At 63.0% G+C, this 21,023-nt stretch overlaps 1 protein-coding gene and 2 long non-coding RNA genes across 3 annotated transcripts in view; 2 read left to right on the plus strand and 1 right to left on the minus strand.

Annotated features, from left to right (window-relative positions):
* Positions 1–20,598, minus strand: part of WNK2 (WNK lysine deficient protein kinase 2) — a 130,571-nt gene extending 109,973 nt beyond the window's left edge. Inside the window, 1 exon segment of the mRNA XM_077138321.1 lies at positions 19,912–20,598. Within this exon segment, the coding sequence (XP_076994436.1) occupies positions 19,912–20,598 (687 nt within the window).
* LOC143658847 (uncharacterized) lies at positions 503–2,945 on the plus strand. The gene is made up of 3 exons (XR_013163345.1): positions 503–705; positions 1,051–1,224; positions 2,867–2,945. It is a non-coding gene; the product is annotated as an uncharacterized LOC143658847 (long non-coding RNA).
* Positions 3,153–7,350, plus strand: LOC143665233 (uncharacterized). Its single transcript, XR_013166791.1, has 2 exons — positions 3,153–6,532; positions 6,926–7,350. It is a non-coding gene; the product is annotated as an uncharacterized LOC143665233 (long non-coding RNA).
* Positions 20,599–21,023: the final 425 nt, after the last annotated feature.

Here is a 21,023-nt window from a genome sequence, read left to right on the forward strand (position 1 = left end):
GGGGAGGGTATCACAGAGGACAGCCCTGGGGGGAGAGGGGTCATCACAGAGGACAGCCCTGGGGGGAGAGGGGTCATCACAGAGGACAGCCCTGGGGGGAGAGGGGTCATCACAGAGGGCAGCCCTGGGGGGGACATCACAGAGGACAGCCCTGGGGGGGACATCACAGAGGACAGCCCTGGGGAGAGAGGGGTCATCACAGAGGGCAGCCCTGGGGGGAGAGGGGTCATCACAGAGGGCAGCCCTGGGGGGAGAGGGGTCATCACAGAGGGCAGCCCTGGGGGGAGAGGGGTCATCACAGAGGACAGCCCTGGGGGGAGAGGGGTCATCACAGAGGACAGCCCTGGGAAGGGTATCACAGAGGACAGCCCTGGGGGGAGAGGGGTCATCACAGAGGGCAGCCCTGGGGGGAGAGGGGTCATCACAGAGGACAGCCCTGGGGGGAGAGGGGTCATCACAGAGGACAGCCCTGGGAAGGGTATCACAGAGGACAGCCCTGGGGGGAGAGGGGTCATCACAGAGGGCAGCCCTGGGGGGGACATCACAGAGGGCAGCCCTGGGGGGAGAGGGGTCATCACAGAGGGCAGCCCTGCACAGGGCCCAGGCAGAGGGTTGGCACTGACCCCTCGTAGCCTGGGCTGGCACCTCCCTTCTGGGCACCATGTCCTGGTCAGTACTAAGGGGCCGACGGTTGGACTCTACCAGGTCAGAGAGTGACCCCCTGGCCCATGGCCCATGCTGCAAGGGCCACTGAAAACACGGTGGGGGGCGCAGGGGGGACGCTGTCTTCTCCTGACCCAGCTGTGATCCCGAGGTGGAGGGGACTGGAGAGCGGCCTCCGCCTCGCCCTCCAGCCCCACTGAGCCAGATTCCCCCTTCCTAAGGCGCTGTCAGGCTGCCAGGAGCCCCCAGGGTCTGGGGTCCAGCGGCTGTCCAGGGCACAGGTGTCTCCACCAACATGAGCGAAGGCCCCGCGGCATGGCCTCGGGGACAGGGCAGCCCCGACTGGGCCGAGGTACGTTCCCACGTCACCTGGCTTTGCCTTCACAGCTCTCGTGGAAAGAATAAAAGCCAACACCAAAAAATAATACTTGAGTCAACTCCCTGTGCTGTGCCAAAAATATGTCCCCGAGGGACGAGGCTGAGTGGGTGCCAGCTTCCACCACGGCAACTGTTGCTATGGACACCGGGCTCCAGCTCAGGGCAGAGGAGAAGCTGTCGGAGGTGGGGGATGGGAACAGGGCTCGAGGGACCTGGGGGTGGGAGGGAGGAGCTGGGATGAGCTGGGAGTGGGAGGGTGGAGCTGGAGGTGGGTGGGGGGTGGGAGGGGGAAGCTGGAGGGAGCTGAGATGTGCGACAGGGTGAGCTGAAGGGGGGTGGGAGGAGGGAGCTGGAGGGGGTTCGGGGGAGGGGTAGAGTTGGAGGGGCTGGGGGAGGGGTGGAGTTGGAGGGGGCTGGGGGAGGGGAGGAGCTGGGGGAGGGGGAGTTGGAGGGGAGGGGGGAGGGGAAGTTGGAGAAGCTGGGGGAGGGGGAGTTGGAGGAGCTGGGGGAGGGGGAGTTGGAGGGGAGGGGGGAGGGGGAGTTGGAGGGGAGGGGGGAGGGGGAGTTGGAGGGGATGGGGGAGGGGGAAGTTGGAGGGGGAGGGAGGAGTTGGAGGGGGCTGGGGAGGGGTGGAGTTGGAGGAGCTGGGGGGGGTGGAGTTGGATGGGTGGGGGAGGGATAGAGTTCGAGGGGGTGGGGGAGGGGAGTTGGAGGGATGGGGGAATGGAGAGTCGGAGGGGGATGGAGAGGAGAGAGTTGGAGGGGGTTGGGGAGTGGAAATTGGAGGGGATGGGGGAGGGGTGGAGTTGGAGGGGCTGGGGGAGAGTGGAGTTGGAGGGGGTAGGGGAGGGGTGGAGTTGGAGGGGAATGGGGGAGGAGTGAAGTTGGAGGAAGCTGGGGGAGGAGTGGAGTTGGAGGGGGTGGGGGAGGGGTGGAGTTGGAGGGGGATGGGGGAGGGGTGGAGTTGGAGGGGGATGGGGGACTGGAGGAATGGAGCTGGGGTGGGTAGAATGGGAGGGATGAGCTGGGAAGTGGCTGGGGATGGGAGGAAAGTGGCTGGGAGGCTGTCAGGCATGCCAAGGCATCAGGGGCTGAAGGCCGGTCCCCACCATGGCATGGCTGCCTGATGCCCCAGGGGGCAGGCGCAAGCGCCCGGAGCTCCCCCTCGGCCCTGTGTGTGCAGAGCAGGCCTGGCCCAGGGCGCCTGGTCTCCCGGCTCCCTGTGCACCGTGGGGCCGGCCAGCAGGAGGGAGCACGTCTGCCACTCCCGGCCCTCACAGTCCTGAGGGCTCCCAGCGGAATCACCCCAACGCAATGACCCCAGAGGCAGAAGCAGCACAGCCTGTGCCCATACGAGTGGACAGCAGGCCTTCCCGCCACCGCATCGCTGCTCAGAGTCCAGCTCGGTCCTGCTCCTGTGGGGCCCTGGGCTCTGCTCTGCCTGCCCCACGTCCGCCCGCAGCGCTCCAGCACCAGGACCTCTGCCCCCCCCCCCGCCCCGGGCTGAGCCCTGCCCTCCCGGGGGCCCGCTCTGCTCCACTCTAGGTGCCCACAGCAGGCAAGGTGCCAGGGAAGGGAAGACCACAAATCCCATGGGGGCAGCTGCCCAGCAGGAGCCACGATCCAGAGCAGCTGGTCCACCGGGGTGCGCAGACCCCTCAGCCAGTGCTGCCGGGAACTGAGCCCTGACCCGGCCACAGCTGTGGACTCTGAGGCCCCACATGGGCCCTTGGTCAGAGGGCATGGCCCCAACCCTCCCCAAGGGGGGCAGTGGCCACCCCAGGCCTCGCAGCTGCTCGCTGGGGGCTGTCACCCTCCTCTGCAGGTAGGGGACAGATCGGACAGCGACTAGTGCCACAGCATGTCACGGACCCACGCGCGGACCCCGGGACGGCCTCCATGCCGGACCCACGCGCTGCCCCCGGGACGGCCTCCACGCCGGAACCACGCGCTGCCCCAGGGACGGCCTCCACGCCGGAACCACGCGCTGCCCCAGGGACGGCCTCCACGCCGGAACCACGCGCTGCCCCCGGGACGGCCTCCACGCCGGAACCACGCGCTGCCCCCGGGATGGCCTCCACGCTGGCCCTGAGCCCCACGCTCAGCCCCCGTCCACAGACTCCAAGGCCTGGCCCGCGTGTAGCACACTCCCCGGCGCCCCCGCCCCGTGAGTGTGCGGCACACTCCCTCACGCCCCCACCCCGTGACTGTGCGGCAGGCCCACTGTCCGGGCACAGGAGAAGGCCCCGAACCCCTGGCACCTACAGCGCTGGGTGTCCCAACGGCCTGCCAGCTCCCACCCCCCAGAACGTGAGCTTCACGGGGGCTCTCACGGCACCGCGGCCCCCGGAGCAGAGCCCCACGGCACGGACACACCCTCAGCCACCCTCCAGGCTCATGGCACCTTTGACCGACAGCCGCATCCCACCCTAGGCTGTTCGCCTCCCCGGGAGCCCTGGGCGGTTCCGTGAACCAGGCCCAGGGAGTAAAGCACCTCCCCAGGAAGGTCCACTGCCCACTCTCAGCGCCTCAGCCCTCCCCTCCACACACCCCTGCCCAAGGCCAGCGCCAAGGGTGCCTGCTGCCAGGAGCCCCAGGTCTGGGGACACCCGACCCCAGCACGAGACGAGCCCCAGGCAGCCCAAACTGGCTCCCTGCGGCGACTGCGACACGTCCCAACACAACCCGTGCTCACCCTCCGTGCCAGCCTGCAAGGTTAGCGTCCCTAGAAAAGCCGCTTCCAACCCGGACCCATCGTGCGGGAGCAGCCGTCCCTTTCAATCCCGACTCGGCGCTTCAGGCCACAAGCGCACAGGCTCCAGGGGTGACAACGGGGGTCACCAGCCACCCCCCCCAGCAGCCATCCATCTCCAGCCAGCCCCACCTCCCGGCCTGAGCCCCGTAGCCCCCTTCACCCCACAGTGGGCGCCCTTCCACCCCTCCCTACTGCCAAGGAGGCACCACCCACCTTTTTTTTTTGGGGGGGGGGTGCACAGTTCAGGCACTGACCCAGGTCTCCTGCATGAAGGCAGCACCCTACCCCTCAGTGCCCATGCTACCTGCCAGTGCCGCTGTCCGTGAAAGGAGGCTCTCCCCCCAGCCTACGAGCACGGGGGGAACCGCTTATTTCCAGCTCATGCCCTCCCACAGCACCCATATGGGGGACTGCCTGGACCCGCAGCTTCACGTCTACACCCGAGTCCTGGCCTGAGAGCACCTGGCAGCGGGTGGGGACACCCCAGAGGCCCAGCCCCCACCAGGTCCTGAGTGACCCACTCCTGCTTTGTGTCCCGGAGCCAGAAGCCTTGACCAGAACTCACAAAGGACTGGTCAGAGCTGGGTGCTCCCGGGAACCCCCCAGGCCAGACCAGCAGGACCCAGGCGACCAGTTTCCCCAGCTCACAGCCTGGGGGCCTCTCTCCACCCTCCGGCCTGGCCCCGGCTCCAGCAGGACAACGGGCAGGTCCTAAGGGTCAGCAGCGGCCGTCACCAAGCCCAGGCCGGACAGCACAGGCCCCAGTGGGATGCCCCCTGCCCCACGCCAGCCCCTCTCCATGCCCCGTGCCCACAGACTACCCAGGCCGCCCCTGCCCAGCCTCCTCCTTCACCCGCTGGGGCCCCCCGCTCTGAGAGACCCCCCTTGGGGCAGCAGCGCCACGCACGCCAGAGGGCACAGTGGCTCCACAGCAGGCACCCACAGGTGGGCACTCTCGGGCCCGAGCACACGGGTATTCCCAGGCTCCAGGAGGGACGAGGCGCTGATCTGTCCCCACACAACAACCCTGAGCATGCCACGCTGGGCGTGTTGAGCTGGATGCAGGACGAGCACTGCATGACCGCTGCCACGGGCTCCCCCAAACAGGCCAGTTTGCAGGGACAGGGGTGTCACCGAGAGGTGACGGGGGATGGTGCTTCCTGGGCTCAGCTTCTGCCTGGGGGGCTGAGATGCACGGATGGCGGCATCACGCGGCGCATCTCGTTGAGACCACCGCATTGCACGCACGTAAGTGGTTAAAACAGGGAACCAGTGTTGTCCATGTGACCACGATGGCAAATTAAATTTAAAAAATTCAAAATAGACGACAGCGTCTCACCTCAGCAGAGCCGGCGGAGGGGCGGCCACTGTGCGCGACGAGCGTCCCGCAGAACACAGTCAGACCTGTCCCGCCCCCCTGCCGCGTGTGCCTCGGTTTCCCCACAGGCCCCCAGGAACAGCACGGCGCCAGCCTGGCGGGGGACAGCGGAGGAGGGAATGAGTCACATGAGCGAGCCTGAGGACAGGGCCTGGCCCGAGTGCAGCTGCTGTCACGGCCAAGGCAACGTCACCCAGGCCGCCCTCTAGAACCCGCGCGAGCTGCACTGACCGTGCCGTGCCCCGCCGCCCACTGGCTTCCCTTCCCTCGGGCCTTTTGTTCTGAGGCCCTCAGCCATGCAAGCACCATCCCCTGGGAGCGGGAGTGCCGCCCTGCCCCACAGGAAGGCGCCCGCTCAGCTCCCCCGCCCCGGGCAGCTGGCTGCACGCCACGTCTGTGTCCCCCCCAGCGAGGCCCTCCGCAAAGAGCACACTGCTCCCACCAGCCCCCACCGGGTACTCTCCGCCCCACACGTGCACCAAAGGCACACCCAGGCACACGTGTGCACACACCCCACAACACACACAAGCAAAGACACACGTGCAGAGACACACATGCACACACACATGCTCACACATGCACATGTGCGCGCACACATGCAGAGACAAAAATGTGCACTCACATGCACACAGACATGTGCACACACCCCACAACACACACACGACACACCCCATAATGCACACATGGACACGTGCACAGACCACACAACACACATGCATACAACATGTGTGCACATGCACGCACCCCACAACACACGTGCACACACACATGACACACAGATAACAGCAAAGGAGCTTCTGGTGTGTGCCTGTTGACCTGAAGCCCACAGGTGGTCAAGCCAGAACGTAGTGACAGGGCAGCCACGTGGCCACGAACAGGGCACAAGGCAGCACGTGACGTGCTGGCCAGGCCCAGGGGCACCGCCAGGTGTCCAAGCAAATCCGAGTCACCCCTTGCTGCCCTGGGCCCTCTCTGCGTCTGGGGCTGAGCATCCTGTCCAAAGTCACATTGGACAGTGAGACCCTGCGGTGTCCAGGCCTGGCCAGGCAGCCCTCCCAGAGGCCCTGGCCGGTTTCTGGGCAGAAGCTGGCAGGGCTGCCTCCTGCCCAGCCTTCCCAGGCCCTGCTCCGGCCTGCGGCCAGGGAGACTGGGCACAGAGGGCCTCCTTTAGGAACGCACCTATCAACTGCTCCCGGAAGTGCCGGCAGCTCTGGGTTCGCTCCCTTCCCGAGAACAGAGCAGACCTTTGTGTTTTTATCCTTGCCGTCATCAAATATTTACTGAAGCTGATGGGCTCAGGACAAACACCGGCCAAACACAGGCTCTTCACAGGCCACACAGAGACTCACACAGGCAGGGTAAGTCCCAGCGCCAGGTGGAGCAGGCGAGAGGGAGGGCGGAAGGCGCAGCTTCTGTGCAGGGTGGCCCGTGGACTCACCCTGGCTCCTCCTGCGCCCAGAGTGACCAGAGCTGGGCTGCTGGCCCCTGAGCAGCACCCTCCCCCACCCCACTTTGGAGACAGCAGCGCCCCGCCTGGACCCCCTATTTCACCTGAGGGGAGCAGGGGACAGGTGCAGCAGGCTGCCATGTCCACAGGAGGTGCATGCTCCACGGGCCCCACTGAGCCGGGAGGTGAGCAGCATGGGAGGTGAGCTCCTGGCAGCCTCTTTGTGCTGTGAGGGACCCAAGAGGCAGCCACCTGCCTGTGACCCAGCCCCCACTGTGCTCCACCCTCCCTCCACCCACTGCAGTGTCCACTCCTATGCGTCCAAGTTGGAAGCAGCCTTGATGTCTCGCAGCTGGCAAGATGGCAAAGCATGGCCCACCCCCACCGTGGAACACGACTCAGCAACGAAAAAGAACAAACAGCTGTGCGGCAGCTACAGGGCCGAGTCTCAAACACTTCAGTGAGCAGAAGCAGCCAGACAAGACTGTACAAATCCACTTATGAAAAATTCCAGAATAAGCAGAACTAATCCATAACGACAGAACGTTCAGTGGTTGGCAAAGGATGGGGAGGGGGGTGGCAGTTGACTGAAAGGAACTTTCTGGAACCATGATCATGATTGGGGTAGACGTTACACAGGGGTAAACGTGTCAAAACGTATTCAACTGTCACTTAAGATCCACCTGTGCAGTCCTACCTGAGGGAGATAAAAGCAACGTCCCCGCCTTTGTTTTCGTGTTTCTTTCCTTTTCCTTTAGAAACTGCCAACTGTCCCTTTCTTCCTGCACAAACTACTTCATTGCATTTTTATATTTTTATGACATACACATAACACAAAATTTCCCACGTTAACCACTTTAAAGCCCACACTTCAGAGGCGGCATTAATCACACGCAGCGTGGGGCCCCATCACCACCTCCGCCACATCTCACCACCCCCCACAGGGCTGCCCTGCGCGCGGAGCCGCGACTCGCCATTCACCCCTGCCCCGGGAACCTCTAACCTACGCTCTGTCTCTGTGAATTTGCTTATTCCAGATGCTTCACGGAGTCATACAGTAGTGTCCTCACGAACAGCTCATCTCAGCATAATGCAAGGTTCATCCACGCAGCTGCTCGTGGATGCCATCCCCTTCTACGGAATGACACTCCATCATCTGTACACACCACGCTCTGTTCATCCATTCGCTGGTGAATGACACACTGGGGCTGGTCCACCTTCGGCAGCTGTGAACAGTGCTGCGATGCACGTGGACCTTCAAGCACCTGCCAAGTCCCTGCTCTCGGTTCTCTGGGGGGTACACCCAGACGCGGACCGCCGGGTCACGCGTAATTCTAGGCTCAGCTCTGGAGGAACTGCCCACCTGTTTTCCATGCAGCTGCACTATGTTACACTCCCACCCAACGTGCACGCAAGCTCCTACTTCTCCACATCCTCGCCAATGCTTATTCTCTCTTTTGTTGGTAAGAGCCTCCTGGCAGCTATGAAGTGGTGTCTCATTGTGGGGCCATATTTATTTAATCTGTTTTTGTTAAACTTGTTTTGCTGTCTCCCTTTGCCTCATCTCAGCTCTCTGGTATTTCTAACTAAACATATTTGCTTTTGTGCCTCCTCTAGGACCCTTTTCCAGGAACAGCACCCACAGCCTTACGTCGGGGCAGACCTGGACTCCAGAGAGCATCCCGGTCCTGGCACAGGGTGGACGGACCCGCAGGTGCGGACGGACCCGCAGGTACAGATGGACCCGCAGGTGCAGACGGACACGCAGGTGCGGACGGACCCGCAGGTGCAGACGGACCCGCAGGTACAGATGGACCCGCAGGTGCAGACGGACACGCAGGTGCGGACGGACCCGCAGGTACAGACGGACCCGCAGGTACAGACGGACCCGCAGGTGCGGACGGACCCGCAGGTGCAGACAGACTGCTCAGGGCCATCAGCACACCCCCCACGCTGCCCCTGCCCTTCTCTCCAGGGAAGACCCCAAGGACGCTACCAAGCTGATGTTCATCTTAAACCTTTCAAAGGCAACCAAGCAAGACTGGCAGGAGAGGAGCAAACCTCCCCACCCTGAGGCTGGACTTCCACGTCCTCGGGGATGGCGACAGGTGAGCCCACTCACGTCTAAAAGCCCTGAAGCCCCGGGAGGACAACGAGGACGGTCCAGGGCCAGAGGACAGGAGAAATTCAGCCCGCATCACTCCCTTCTCCGTGCGGCTTTCCCAGGGCCGGCTCTGCCCTGGTTCCAAATCACTCTCCAAAGCTGCACTTCACCTACAGAGTCGTCACTGACCACGGCTTAGACGCCCGGCAGCTGCGGGGCCCTGCCCCACCCACCCAGTGGCCCCCGGCGCAGCCTGCCTGGCCCCCACAGGGCCCATGTCCTCCCCACTGCGTCTCCCCAGAACTCCTGGGGCAGTTCTGATGGAAAAGAACGAGCCCAACCCACTGCACCATAAGGAAGCAATTCTGAATTCTCTGCTTGCTAGTGACAAAGAACATCACCAAACTTGGACCGGTATTGTCTTTCAAGGAACTCAAAAGCCAGCACAATTAAGTAAAACTTCTAAATTATGTAAGGGGGAAACAAAATTCATTGAAAGTAAATGCTAGGTAAGTGAATACTCCTGTTAAGGAATGCACAAAGAAATGTTAAGTGCTAAAGAAGCAGGATGTATAAAACCTACTCGCAAATGTTTAGACCACAGACAGAGAGACAGATGGATGGATCAATAGACAGACAGACAGATATGATGGACAAGCAGGCGGATGGAGAAATAGACTGATGATGGATGGACTAACAAAAGGATAAATTGTTAACAGACATAAATGGCTGGCTAAATAAACGGACAGACAGACAGATGAGATGGAAAAATGAATGAAGAGAGAAAGAAACAGGTGGACAGTTGATGGAGGGGGAGAGTGGATGGATGACAGATGGAGGGAAAGAGAGATATGACAGACAGACAGATAGGATGGATGGATATACGGACAGACAGACAGATGGGTGCTGGTGTCCTGGTGATGACCGAGCACCTGACCCCAAGGAAATGCACCACCCAGCTGCCCATCTGAGCACCAGCCCCAACCCGCAGCCCCCTGCAGCCCCCCACAGGCCCCCGCAGCACCCCACAGGCCCCCCACAGCCCCCCACAGAACCCCGCACGCCCCCCACAGCCCCCTGCAGCCCCCCGCAGCCGCACCCAGGCACTCCCGCCCTCCCGATGGCAGATGCACAGGGGTACATTGAGCAAGGGCTCAAAGGGAGCCCACCATGTTTTCAGGACCCGCACCACAAGCCCCCGCAGCTGTGAACAGCAGATGCACAGCCCAGGATGAGAGCTTCCTGCCCACCTAGGACAGCCGTGGCTCCAAGATTACCTGCGTCCAGCTTCAGCCTCGGGGCCTGGGGCCAGCAGGGGGTGGAGGCTCAGCACCCCTACTTGCCTGGGTCCCCTTGGCTTTGCAGGGGCAGGATGGGGAGTCCAGGGAGCCTGGACTTTCTCCTCCCCGCCAACCAAGGTCAGGCCTGAGAGGCGCTGAGACAGCCCTCTGGGTTCAGTAGCCCCCCAATCTGCCTGCAGCTCAGCCGCTCGCAGGCTGGGTGCCCTGCTCACACCCACACCAACAGGAGTGCATGAGAGGGGTCTGCTATGAGGTTGGGGGCAGACAGGCTGGGGAGAAAAGGGGAGCACTGAGCTGGCGTTCAATAACTGTGAGGCTGAGGATCCCCACCCACAGCTGGGCTTGCACCCACGGTGGGGGGGGTCTCCCCACCGCTGTCAGCATGCAGGGCCCCTCCTGTGGCTTGGAGGCTCACGCACAGACCACACAGTCACCCCAGGGACTCTGGGAAGCCTCTGCAGGAGTCACAGGGCCGAGGCGCACCCTCTCAGCCCACCCTGAGTCTGGAATGGGCACGGGTCTGGGTGCAGCCACCAGACACCTGGACCTGAACTCAACAACAAGAGCCGAGACGATCAGAAGCCGCGCCGTCCTGGCTGGGGGCACTGCTGCGCAGGAAAGGCCCTGGTCCAGCCTGGCCCCCAGGGATGGCCCTGGTCCTTGGTGACACCTCATGGACGCTCCAGCTTGTGTTTACCTCATGTTCTCAGGACTTCCCCACGGAAATGCGCTAAACCAACAGGACTGTCCTCCATGGCCTCACTATGACCGTACCCATCAGATGAGGCCACGGCACAGGGGGCAAAGGGAGAGGCCACGACTGCTGCCACCAGGTGGAGGCAACTCCACACAACCACCCAGGGGAAGAGGTGGGGGTGCCCACAAAGTACCCATCTCCCCTGGGCAGAGAGGATTTCCCACACGGCGCCCGTCTATCCTGGATGGACGGGATCTCCCACACGGTGCCCGTCCACGCTGGGCACAGAGGGTCTCCCCTGCGGCACCCATCCACCCAGCTCAGGGGGAGGGGGCTTTCACACACTGAATATCCCCAAGGGCAGGGGGCACCATAAGAGGCACTGGCCAAGAGCCAGCAAGAGTAGGCCAGGCCTGCTGGGCCACTTAGGAGCAAAGGAAAGGGCTGGGGACCACTCCCCCAAAACATATAACTTTGTTGACCTGATGGGATCATGTCATGGGAATGTCAGGGAGTCACTGCCTCCCCGTTCGGCCTCCATAACACAGCAGGTCATTGCTCAGCAGACGTTGATCCCGCAGTGGGGACACAAGGGCTGGACTGGCTGCCCACGTTGACCAGGAGGAAGGGTGGCTGGCACAGGGGGGCCAGTGTCCATTCCCCAGCCTTGGTCCCCATCAAGGGTCTTTCCATCACCAGCTCAGGGAACTCTTGCCCAGCTGATGACCAGACAACTTTTAATCTCATTTCACAATTCACCGAGGCTGAGCACGTGCCAGGAAGGCTTGAGGCCAAGACCGAGTCCTCCTGCCAGGACAGACAGGCTGCCCCAGCCACTGCCACCACCAGGCTGGCGTGGACACCCCTGGCCGGGGCTGCCGCCACCCACCCTCCCCCACCCTCCATGTGTTCAACCCTTCCTTGGCAAAACCCGAGTTCACTTTCCCGTTACAGCCTTTTAACTAAAGAGAAGAAACTACATTGAAACTTCCCACCAGAAATCCACAGCCTGCAGCGTTACTTCTAGCAGGAAAACACAGGACGGGCATCCAGCTAGCATGTCCCGACAGGGAACCGGGGCGCAGGAAGACAGTTCCCAGGCACATCCCCCAAGAACTCTGGAAGCAGGTTCATGCTGGGGTACAAACTCCGAGGGGCCAAAACCACCAGCTTGCAGACACTCCAGCAAACATGCCGTGGCCCAAGCGTGGCGTGGCACCTGCAGCCACCAACCACAGCGTGCCCACAGGGGGAGAGCGTGAGCTTGGGTGCCAGCCCCGGCCAGGTACAAACCCCAGGCCTGCCCAGTCACCTGTGAGTCACCCTGGAACGTCAGGGCACGAACTGTAAACAAGGGGACTCAGCCACAGCATCCCAGGCCCAGCCAGCCCCCCTGTGGCACCCTTCCTTGGGAGCCACTGTCTCAGTGTGCCGGGGCTGCTATGACAAACACCGCACTGCGGCTAGCTTAAGCAGAAGGAACCTATGGCCTTGTGGCTTGAGAGGCCAGAAGTCCAAGGTCAAGGCCTCGGCAGGCGGCGCCACTCTGAAGCTGCCGCTTGCCTTGAGGTGCCAGGCCCGCACCTCAGCCTCCCCCACCTGGCGTCTCTCTTTTTGGTCTGCCCCAGGGCTTCCTCTGACTCCTAGGCTCTTTAGAAGTCAGGATTACTGACCACCAACGTCTGAATTTCCTGTCCCATAAGGCCTCGGCCCTGCTGCCCCTCCAGCTCACCAGACAGGCTCTCCCATCCCAGGAGCACAGGCACCCGTGTCGTCCTCAGCGGCCCCTTTACAAGACCACAGCCCCACAGGGCCAGGGCTTAGGACCCCAGCATGTCCTCCCAGGGGAGAGAATTCAGTGCCCCGCAGTGGCCGAGAGAGCCGTGGTGCCAGGAGCCCGGCCTGGGTGGCCTGCCCACAGCTGCACCCACAGGCCCGGGGGAGGGGTGCACAGACCCCCGCCCCCTGGACCCCCAGCAGCAGCCCTGCTTGGACGCCTGCCAGGGAAGCCCAGGGAGGCAGGAGCAGAGCTCAGGCCAGGCCTCCCACCCACCCCTACAGGCACCCCTGGTGAGCCGACGCCGGGCGAGGCCAGCCCGGGCCAAGCCCTCCCTGCACAACTGCCCAGCTCAGCTCAGGGTCACTGGGGATGAGGAACGGCCTAGCCAGGGAAGGGGACAGCAGGGCAGAGAGGAGGGGGGGCAGACAGGGGGGCTGCAGGTGGGCTGGGCGCTTCATTCTCACCGCCTGGGGCACACATTAGCGCAGCTGTGGCAATTGTGACTTTGCAAAAATCTCCAAGGATGGAAACACAAATCAGGAAGGAAGCCCTGCCATGCCACAGCACAGGAAAGCCATTTGGACGCTCTTCTCTTTTATTAGGTGTCAGTCTGTGTGTCCTAAGCCACAGAGAGCGTCCCCTCCTGGTGGCCCACGCTTGGCCGCCCTGCCCCCACTGCCCAGTCTCCCTCTCTCCTCCCCTCTTCTTCCTCGCAGCGCCCGGCTGGCAGAGGCTCTGGGAGAACCTGCCTGGTCCAAGGCAACCAGCTCGGGCACCCCCTGCTCCCCGGCCCCGGCTCAGGGCTGGCCACGTGAGGCAGGACACCTCCATCCCCCACAGGGGACACCAAGCTGACCCCTCCCGGCCCCCACCCTGCCTGGGTTGGGGGGAAGAGGGCACTCATCCTGGCAGCCCTCTGCAAACATGAGGCCTTTGTGGGAGTCGCTGAGGACGCCCCTGCCTGGGGGCCTCCAATGTGCTGGGGGGCGCGGCCCAGGAGCAGACATGCCCGGGCAGGCGTGAGGCTGTGAGTGACCGTGGCCCCTGCCTGGGGGCCCAGGGCTCTCAGGGGCCTGCCACAGGCAGAGGAGCAGGGCCACTCTCCACTCCAGGCCCGAGGCAGCAGGAGGAGGCTGGGAGGCCCTGAGCCCAGCACGACACACACGTCGTCCTCTAGAGACGGCGTCCTCAGCAGGGGCGATGCAAGCCCAGCTCTGTGCCCAGACGGCCTGCCCATTCCTTGGTGTCTTCAGTGGAGCCAGGCAGTCCCCGGCCGCCCTCCCAGGGCCTGGCACATGCAGTGGACCTGGCACTAGCCAGTCGTGGCGCCCTGTTTTAGGACCAAGGCACTGGCCTTCCCCAGGAGGGGTCACAGCGGCAGCCCAGCCCGCTCCCCTGTAGCCACCGGCTGAGGGCTCTCCCGCCCTGCCACCCAGACACGCCCCACAGAGGCAGGGCCAGCCCCCAACTGCTTCGGGCATCGACTGCCCGCCCAGGCTCGGCCTCCTGGCCTGTGGCAAGAGGTTCCCCAACCACACCCATCTCAAAGGGTGCTGGGCAGGTCACAGAAGGCAGCACGTCAGAGGTGGGGGGACAGAGCCTGGGACCCCGCAGGGGGGCTCAGCAGGGCAGTCACCATGCGCTTACCCGCAGGCCCAAAGCCTCCCGCCCTTGCCAACACGGGTGGGTTTGGACTCCGTCAGAACACCTGCTCGCCCGTCCTCAACGCCCACCCCACACCGCTCCCTGGGCCCCCGCGTGGCCGGGCACCAGGCAGCAGCCAAGGGGCCAGCCCATGGCACTCCCGGCCGCTGGGAGTCATGCTGGCAATACCAGGAGTGGGTATCATGAGGGGACGGCGGGTGAGGGCATAGGTGCAAAAGGGCCACCGCAGGTGCAGGGAAGGGGGAAGTGTGCAGGGAGAGGAGGGCGCGCCGAGGGGGAGGCCACGAGGCCGAGAACGGAAGGAGCACCCACACGGCCGGATTTGGAGGCTGAGAGGGCTGCGAGTCGAGGTGCAGAAAGGAAAGGGCCAGGCTGAGGTGGGCAAGGGAGCCCAGTTCTAACCCACAGAGCCCGAAAGCCTGGAAACCCACAGGTCTGCAGATGCTGCGGCTGCGGGCAGTGTGGGCCAGGGAGGAGCCAAGGCTGCCCCGGATGCTTCCAGAAGGAGCTGGATTCACGTTCTGGTCTGCTGGGGAGAGAGGCCCAGAGGAGGGCTTCCTCAGCCTACAGGTGCTGAGTGAAATCTTGAAAGAATAAGATAACCAAGGAGGACCCAGGCAGGAACCTACCCCACAGTTTCCACACACACACCCTTACCTACCAATAGAAACAAAGAGACAAAAGAGGAATACTGGAAAATACTCTCCATTATGTATTCAAAGAAATGGACAAAGCCATGGGATGGCTAAGATTCCATCTACCCACCCACTTGTTTCCTGCCTCCAAATGTGTTGTGACACCTGGAGCTGTGGCAGCCTTCTTGCAGATATGAGGCAACAAGCCTGGAGACAAATTGCCAACACGTTCAAGAAGGTTAAAAGGAGGAGGACTGCATGGTGATCTAGTGAGCCACCGCCAGGGCCCTGGGCTGGTTTGAATCTGATGTGCACCCCAGAAAAGCCATGTTCTTTCATCTTTATTCAATATTGCTGGGTGGGACCTTTACAGTTGCTTCCATGGAGGTGTGACCCAACCAATTGCGGGTGGTAACTTGTGCTTAGGTGGTTTCCATGGAGACGTGTCTCCACCCTTTCAAGGTGGGGCTGCTGACTGGAGCCTTAAGGGGAAACCGTTTTGGAAAAAGCCTCCGAGCCCACAGAGTCAGAGACCTCTGGAGCTGCAGAAGGGAAATCCCCTGAGGAAGCCTCATGAAATGAGGAGAGAAAGCTAGCAGATGTCACCATGTGCCCTCCCAGCTGAGAAAGAAACCCCAAGCTTCATCAGCCCTTTCTCTGGAGTTAAAGTATCTTTCTCTGGATGCCTTAATTTAGACATTTTCATGGCCTTAGAACTGTAAACTTGCAGCTTAATAAATTCCCTTTTTAAAAGCTGTTCCATTTCTGGCACTCGCGTCCCAGCAGCGTACAGCTTTCAGTGCTGTGGACGGGCCCACACTGCTCAGCCTCATTCGCTGGGGCATTCTGCCCCTCGCAGCTGAGCACTTTTCCAGCTTGTCCGCACACGCGGGGTCGGGAAAGCAGGGGGCCTGAGGCCGAACCCTAAGGAAGCGGGTTATGGCAGCAGGATGCCTCTTCCAGGGCACATCCTATCCGAGGCAGGAGGGGGTCTCACGGGGAAACAAGCTTAGCATTCTAGCTCCAGCCACCGCCAACGACACCACCACAGGACACTGGCAACAGCTTCTTCACCCACCGGGACCCCTCCACGCTCCGCGGCAGGCCACGCCACGCCATGCCCAGGACTGTCCTGGTCCCATGAGAGGCTCATAAGGGAAAAAGCAGGGCAGTGGCCACAATGCGCCCCCACAGCCCCTCTCAAGAGCCTCACAACTCCAATGGGGGGCTTCAACCGCTTTAACGTACCACGGAACGGAACACAACGCTGGGGCACGGCCTCGGCAGAGTCTCTGTTCTCAGAAGGAAGACAGAGCCCAGCAGCTTCCCAAAGCTGCCCCGGGGACAAAGCCGCCAGGTGGGCCGAGGGTCCAAGAAGGCCCCCATGGGCTCAGAGCTCCCTTCATTGCCCTCCACCCTTCTGTGCCGTGGCTGGCACGCCCCTACCTGAGGGCGCCCAGACCTGGCCCTGCTGCGGAGGGGTCCCGGGCTGACCTGCCAGGACTCAGCAGACACCGGCCCCCCGGGAGGGCCTCTCACCCCGCTGCCTCCCCGTGTGGACGGCCCAGGCCCCATGGAGACCCTCCCTCTGGGCGCTGTGGTAGAGCCCACAAGGAGCCTAAGCCCACCCGCCCCCCAGGGCAGGCCTGGGCCAGGAGGAGGAGGAGCGGGGAGGGCTGTCTGTACCGTGGCAGGGGGGCCAGGGCAGGGAGGGGGCCGGGCTGTGGGTAGGGGCTTGGGGGGTGAGCCCTGGGCTATGGGCAGTGGGGGGATTTGGGAGGAAGCCCTGGGCTGTAGTGGGGGTCAGGCCTGGGCTGGGGGTGGGGGGGGAGAGCCCTGGCCTGTGGATGGGGTGGGGAGCCCCGACCAGCCCCCCAGCCCCCCAGAGCTGGCCATGCCCTTCTGGAAGGTCCCCACGAGATCCAGGATGGATCCCCCTGCACAAAAGCCAACAGCTCTTAGAAGAAGCTCTAGAAACACATGCAATTTTTAAGTACAAATATTTTTTAAAAGGTGTAACAGAGTTATTGCTTAATGGGGAAGAGTTTTTGTTTGAGGTGACATGAGTCTGGGTAGCGGATGTTGGTGATGGCAGCACAATATCGTGAGTGTAACTGACATCACTGAAGTGCACACTTGAAAGTGGTTAAAATGGGAAATTTTGAGCTACATACATACTATTGCAATAAAAAGTTTTTTAGAAAAAAGCTACAGCCACAGCTGTATTAAAAAAAAATTTGTGCATACAAGAACTTCAAACTAATATGCAAAATTAAAAGTTGCTGAATTCACTTGCATTATGAGTGGAAATAACTTTTTTCATTTTTGCAAATTTCCTTAGTGTGGCTGGTACACTGTCATTTCTTCTATTCTTTTTAAGAAACTTGTAACACATATTTAAAGAAAGCTGACTGAAATTAGAGATAACAATCAAGCATTCAGGGAAATCCTTCTAATTCAGCCCTCCCAGGAATGAAATTGGATTTGCAAGCTCTGCGAAGCTGGAGAAGCTGCTGAGCTGAGACCAGGCTGCACTTCGTTCCAGAAGGGCCCTAGGCCAGCCCCTCCAGGACCCCTCCCCGGAACAGCCCCCTCATCACTGTGCCAGAGGCAGATCCCAGCTCATCCTTTAAAGCTTCCAGCTGCTGCGTTCATGCCCTCAGCCTCATCTGCAGCTCCCAGGATAAGGGGTCCAGAAGCTCCCCCAGGCCAGGTGTTCCCCCAGCCCGGGGACTCCCCCAGCCCGGGTGCACCCAGGGTCTGGGGCACCACTTCATGGCAGGGACTTCTGGACCCACAGCCAGCTATCTGTCTGTCCATCCTGCCTGTGCGTGCTGCTGTCCATCTGCCAAGCATGGATGAAAGCAGGCGGGTCCTCAGAAACAGGGCTCCCCAGTTCTCCAAGCTCAACTCTCTACTTCATGGTTCTTTTTAAAAACATTTTATTTTGGGGTGAAGGGCAAACGAGCAGGATGAAAAGGAAGCTAACTTTGAGGGCCGCTCCACGCCTAGTGCTGTCCTAGAGCCGGGTGGACTGCCAACACAGAGGCCCCCCCACTGGGAAGCATGGAGGGGTCCCCACGGCAGGGGTAAGACAGGGCCTTAGCGTGAGGGGCCTACCTGCCTCCCCGCCAGGCCCCCCGAGTCTTCGGAACTCAACGCCCACCCCCTGCAGAGCGTACGGAGCCTGGCCTTCGGGCTGTGGTGGGGGCGGGGTGAAGGCTGACCTACAGGAAGGCGCAGGTGCTTTTCGGAGGCGCCCAGCCATTCCTTGTTTCGACTTGGCATCTTGCGACTAGAATCTGTTGTCCCTGCCTGTGGCAGTCACATTTGGCGATTGGCCTCAACAATAAAATGGGGAACGTAACAGCCCACACTGTGGCCAGGGTGAAATGAGGATGCTCCAAGGGGACCCTACTGTGGACTGGACACACAGCCGGCTTCAGGGAATGGGGTGCTCTAACACTGGCCCAGGCTTCCTGAGAACGGAGCAGACCCCTAATTCTACACACAGGCTGACGGCAAACATTAACCCAGGACCAGGAACGGGCTCTTTGCCAGCCTGCAGCCCCCTGGAGCACCTGTACAAGCAACATCACCAGCTGGACTCAAAGCCACCTCCGGCCACTGCCACGTCCACCTGCAGTCAAGGAGCAAAAGCCCCCCAGGGGTGGGCTGGGCCCACTCCATGCCGCTCTGCTCCCAGCAGAACCAGAGACAGGACGACCTGCCTTGTCCTTACAGGGACTGGAATCCACAACCTCCCTGAGTCACATGATCCCACAAAGCTTCCCCGGAATGGCAGGGCTCAGGCTGCTGGTCTAACTCAAATCTGGCCTGCTGCAGCGGCCCGCACCCCGCGGGGTCAGCTGGCCAGAGCGTGAAGGTGGTGAGGGCAATGCACAGCCCTCCTGCAGAACCAAGAATCGGCCTCTCCCCCTGCCGTTTTTCCCGTCCTGTATTCTCCTCCTTGCCCTTTCAGGCATGCAGTGGGGCGCCAGGCACCCTCCAGCCTCCTGGGGCAGCCAGACCACCCCTCGGCAGGGTCCAGAACCTTCTGGGGACAGAGACAGGGGACCTCCTCGTTTCCTCTGCCTCCCACCAGCACCAGCCAGAAGGGCACAGACTCATAATTTTAACACCCACAGCTGTAAGCCAGGAGCAAAGGGGCTGTGGGTAGGGGCCATGGGTAGAGGCTGCCTCGGAAGCTCTATCCTGGGAGAAAGACCCTGAATTAGCGTGTGCACGCACGCGCACACACACACCCAGAGGCCACCCTGCAGGGCTCAGCAACCGTGTCCCAGTTCCAAGACAGAGAGGCAGGCCAACTTCACCCAGCAAGGTGCGGCTTATGCCTCCAAGACCTGGCGCCCCCAAGGGCCAGCAGACCCCTCCCACCAGGCTCCCGAAGCCGGCCCAGGACAGCTCCGGTTACAGTTTATATAATCTCCCAGCGCTGGCGCTGACACAGCCAACGTGAGGGCAAGGCGATGAAAAATGCATGCCCGGTGCCTTGGCATACAAAACACACACACACACGCGCGCACACCTCGCCTGCACGCTGCACGGCTTCATTTCAAGGACCTCTTACGCATCCATTTTGTGTGTGGCTCTGGAGTGCCAGGCCTGGACCAGCCCCCTGCAGCCCCCTCACAGCCTCCCGGCTGCCAGACGCCCATCTAAAGGCAGCTCAGGGCACTCTGCATGCTCAGCCCCACTTCCCCAGACTCTCCAAGGACACCATAACTCAGACCACCTGGGGACTTAGAGCTGGGGCCTGGGAGGCGAGGGGGCACACCTGATATGCAGGGTCTCCCCACACCCTCCCAGTGCCCTAGTGCAACAAGCCTAGACACGCATGTGCGAACAGGACTCCTCGGAAGCAGGCTGGAGAACCCCTGACTGCAGGCAGACACACACGACAGCCGCCCGCACATGCCGTGGGCCACGCCTGACACGCGTGCCACCCAGGAAGGCTGACACAGGCCATGGACCACCCACCACGGCCACCCACCCCCGCCCCAGAGCCGCGCGACTCTGCCAGGCAAGGCTCAGAAGCCAGCGCAGCCCCAGGGCGCACGGCCCAGGCTGCCGACCGGGTCCCTCACCTGCAGCTCGCACCAGGCTACCTCCACCCAGGTCTCCGTGTCCAGCCCCTTGTAGACCGTCTTGAAGGAGCCGCGGCCCAGCTCGATGTCGAACTTGAGGAAGCGGCCGTCCAGCGAGGTGGCCACCGCCTTGAGATCGTCCTCGTCCTCCTCCTCTTCGGGTTCCTCTCGCCGGGCACGCCCGGGGTCCGGCTTCGCCTCGGTCGCCCCCACCTCCTCCTTCGTCTCGACCGCCGCCTCTTCCCGGGGGCTGCCGTCGAGGGCCGGCTCGGCAGCGGCGGCAGGGGCCGGGCCGGGACCCGGGCTGGAGGTGGGGCTCTGCGCGTCCGCGGCCTCCGGGGCTGGGGGCGCGGGGCCGCCTGGGGCGCAGGGGGGCACCGGGGGCGGGGGGCGGCCGGCGCCGCGGGCGCGCTCAGCGATGAGGCGACGCGTCTTGCACAGCAGCAGCACCCGGCGCTGCAGCGGCTGCGGGGGCTGCGCGCCCGACGCCTCGGCCGCCTCCAGCCCCGGCGGCTCCTCCTGGTCGGACTCCACCACGCTGCGCCGCAGGAAGCGCTGGTGCACCGGCCGGGCCTCCCGCGCCCGCGGCGCCGCCGCCGGCTCCGTCATGCCCGCGGCGGTCCCTGCGCCGCGCCCGGCCTCCGTCAGCGCCCCGGGGGCGTCCCGGCGGCCGCCATCGCCGTCCATCTCTGCGGGGACAAGGACAAAGCGGGCCCGTGAGCACCTGCCCGCGGACGGACGATGAGACAGCAGCCGCCTGCCTCCGCTCCGGAGCGAGAGGCCTGGCCTCGCGGGCCGCGGGGAAGCCCGGGGGAGGGGGACCGACGGCCCCGGGAGGCCCGCGGGCGCGGGGGGCTCCGGGCCCCGAGTTGAAGGGGGGCTCCCAGCTCCGGTCGGCCCCGCATCCGCAGCTCCACAAAGGACGCGGAGCGGGCGCGCGGGGAGGGGGCTGCGGCGGCGCGGCGCGCACACAAAGGCGCGGGGCGGGGGCGAGCGCGGCACTCACAGGGCGAGCGGCCGCCGTGCATGGCCGCGGCCCGGCCGGCCGGAGAGGCGAAAAGGCGCCGGGGTCGCAGGGGTCGCCTGCGGAGTCCGCGGGTCGCGCTCCGGGT

This window comes from Tamandua tetradactyla, chromosome 2 (assembly GCF_023851605.1).
Source record: "Tamandua tetradactyla isolate mTamTet1 chromosome 2, mTamTet1.pri, whole genome shotgun sequence".
Classification (NCBI taxonomy): domain Eukaryota; kingdom Metazoa; phylum Chordata; class Mammalia; order Pilosa; family Myrmecophagidae; genus Tamandua; species Tamandua tetradactyla.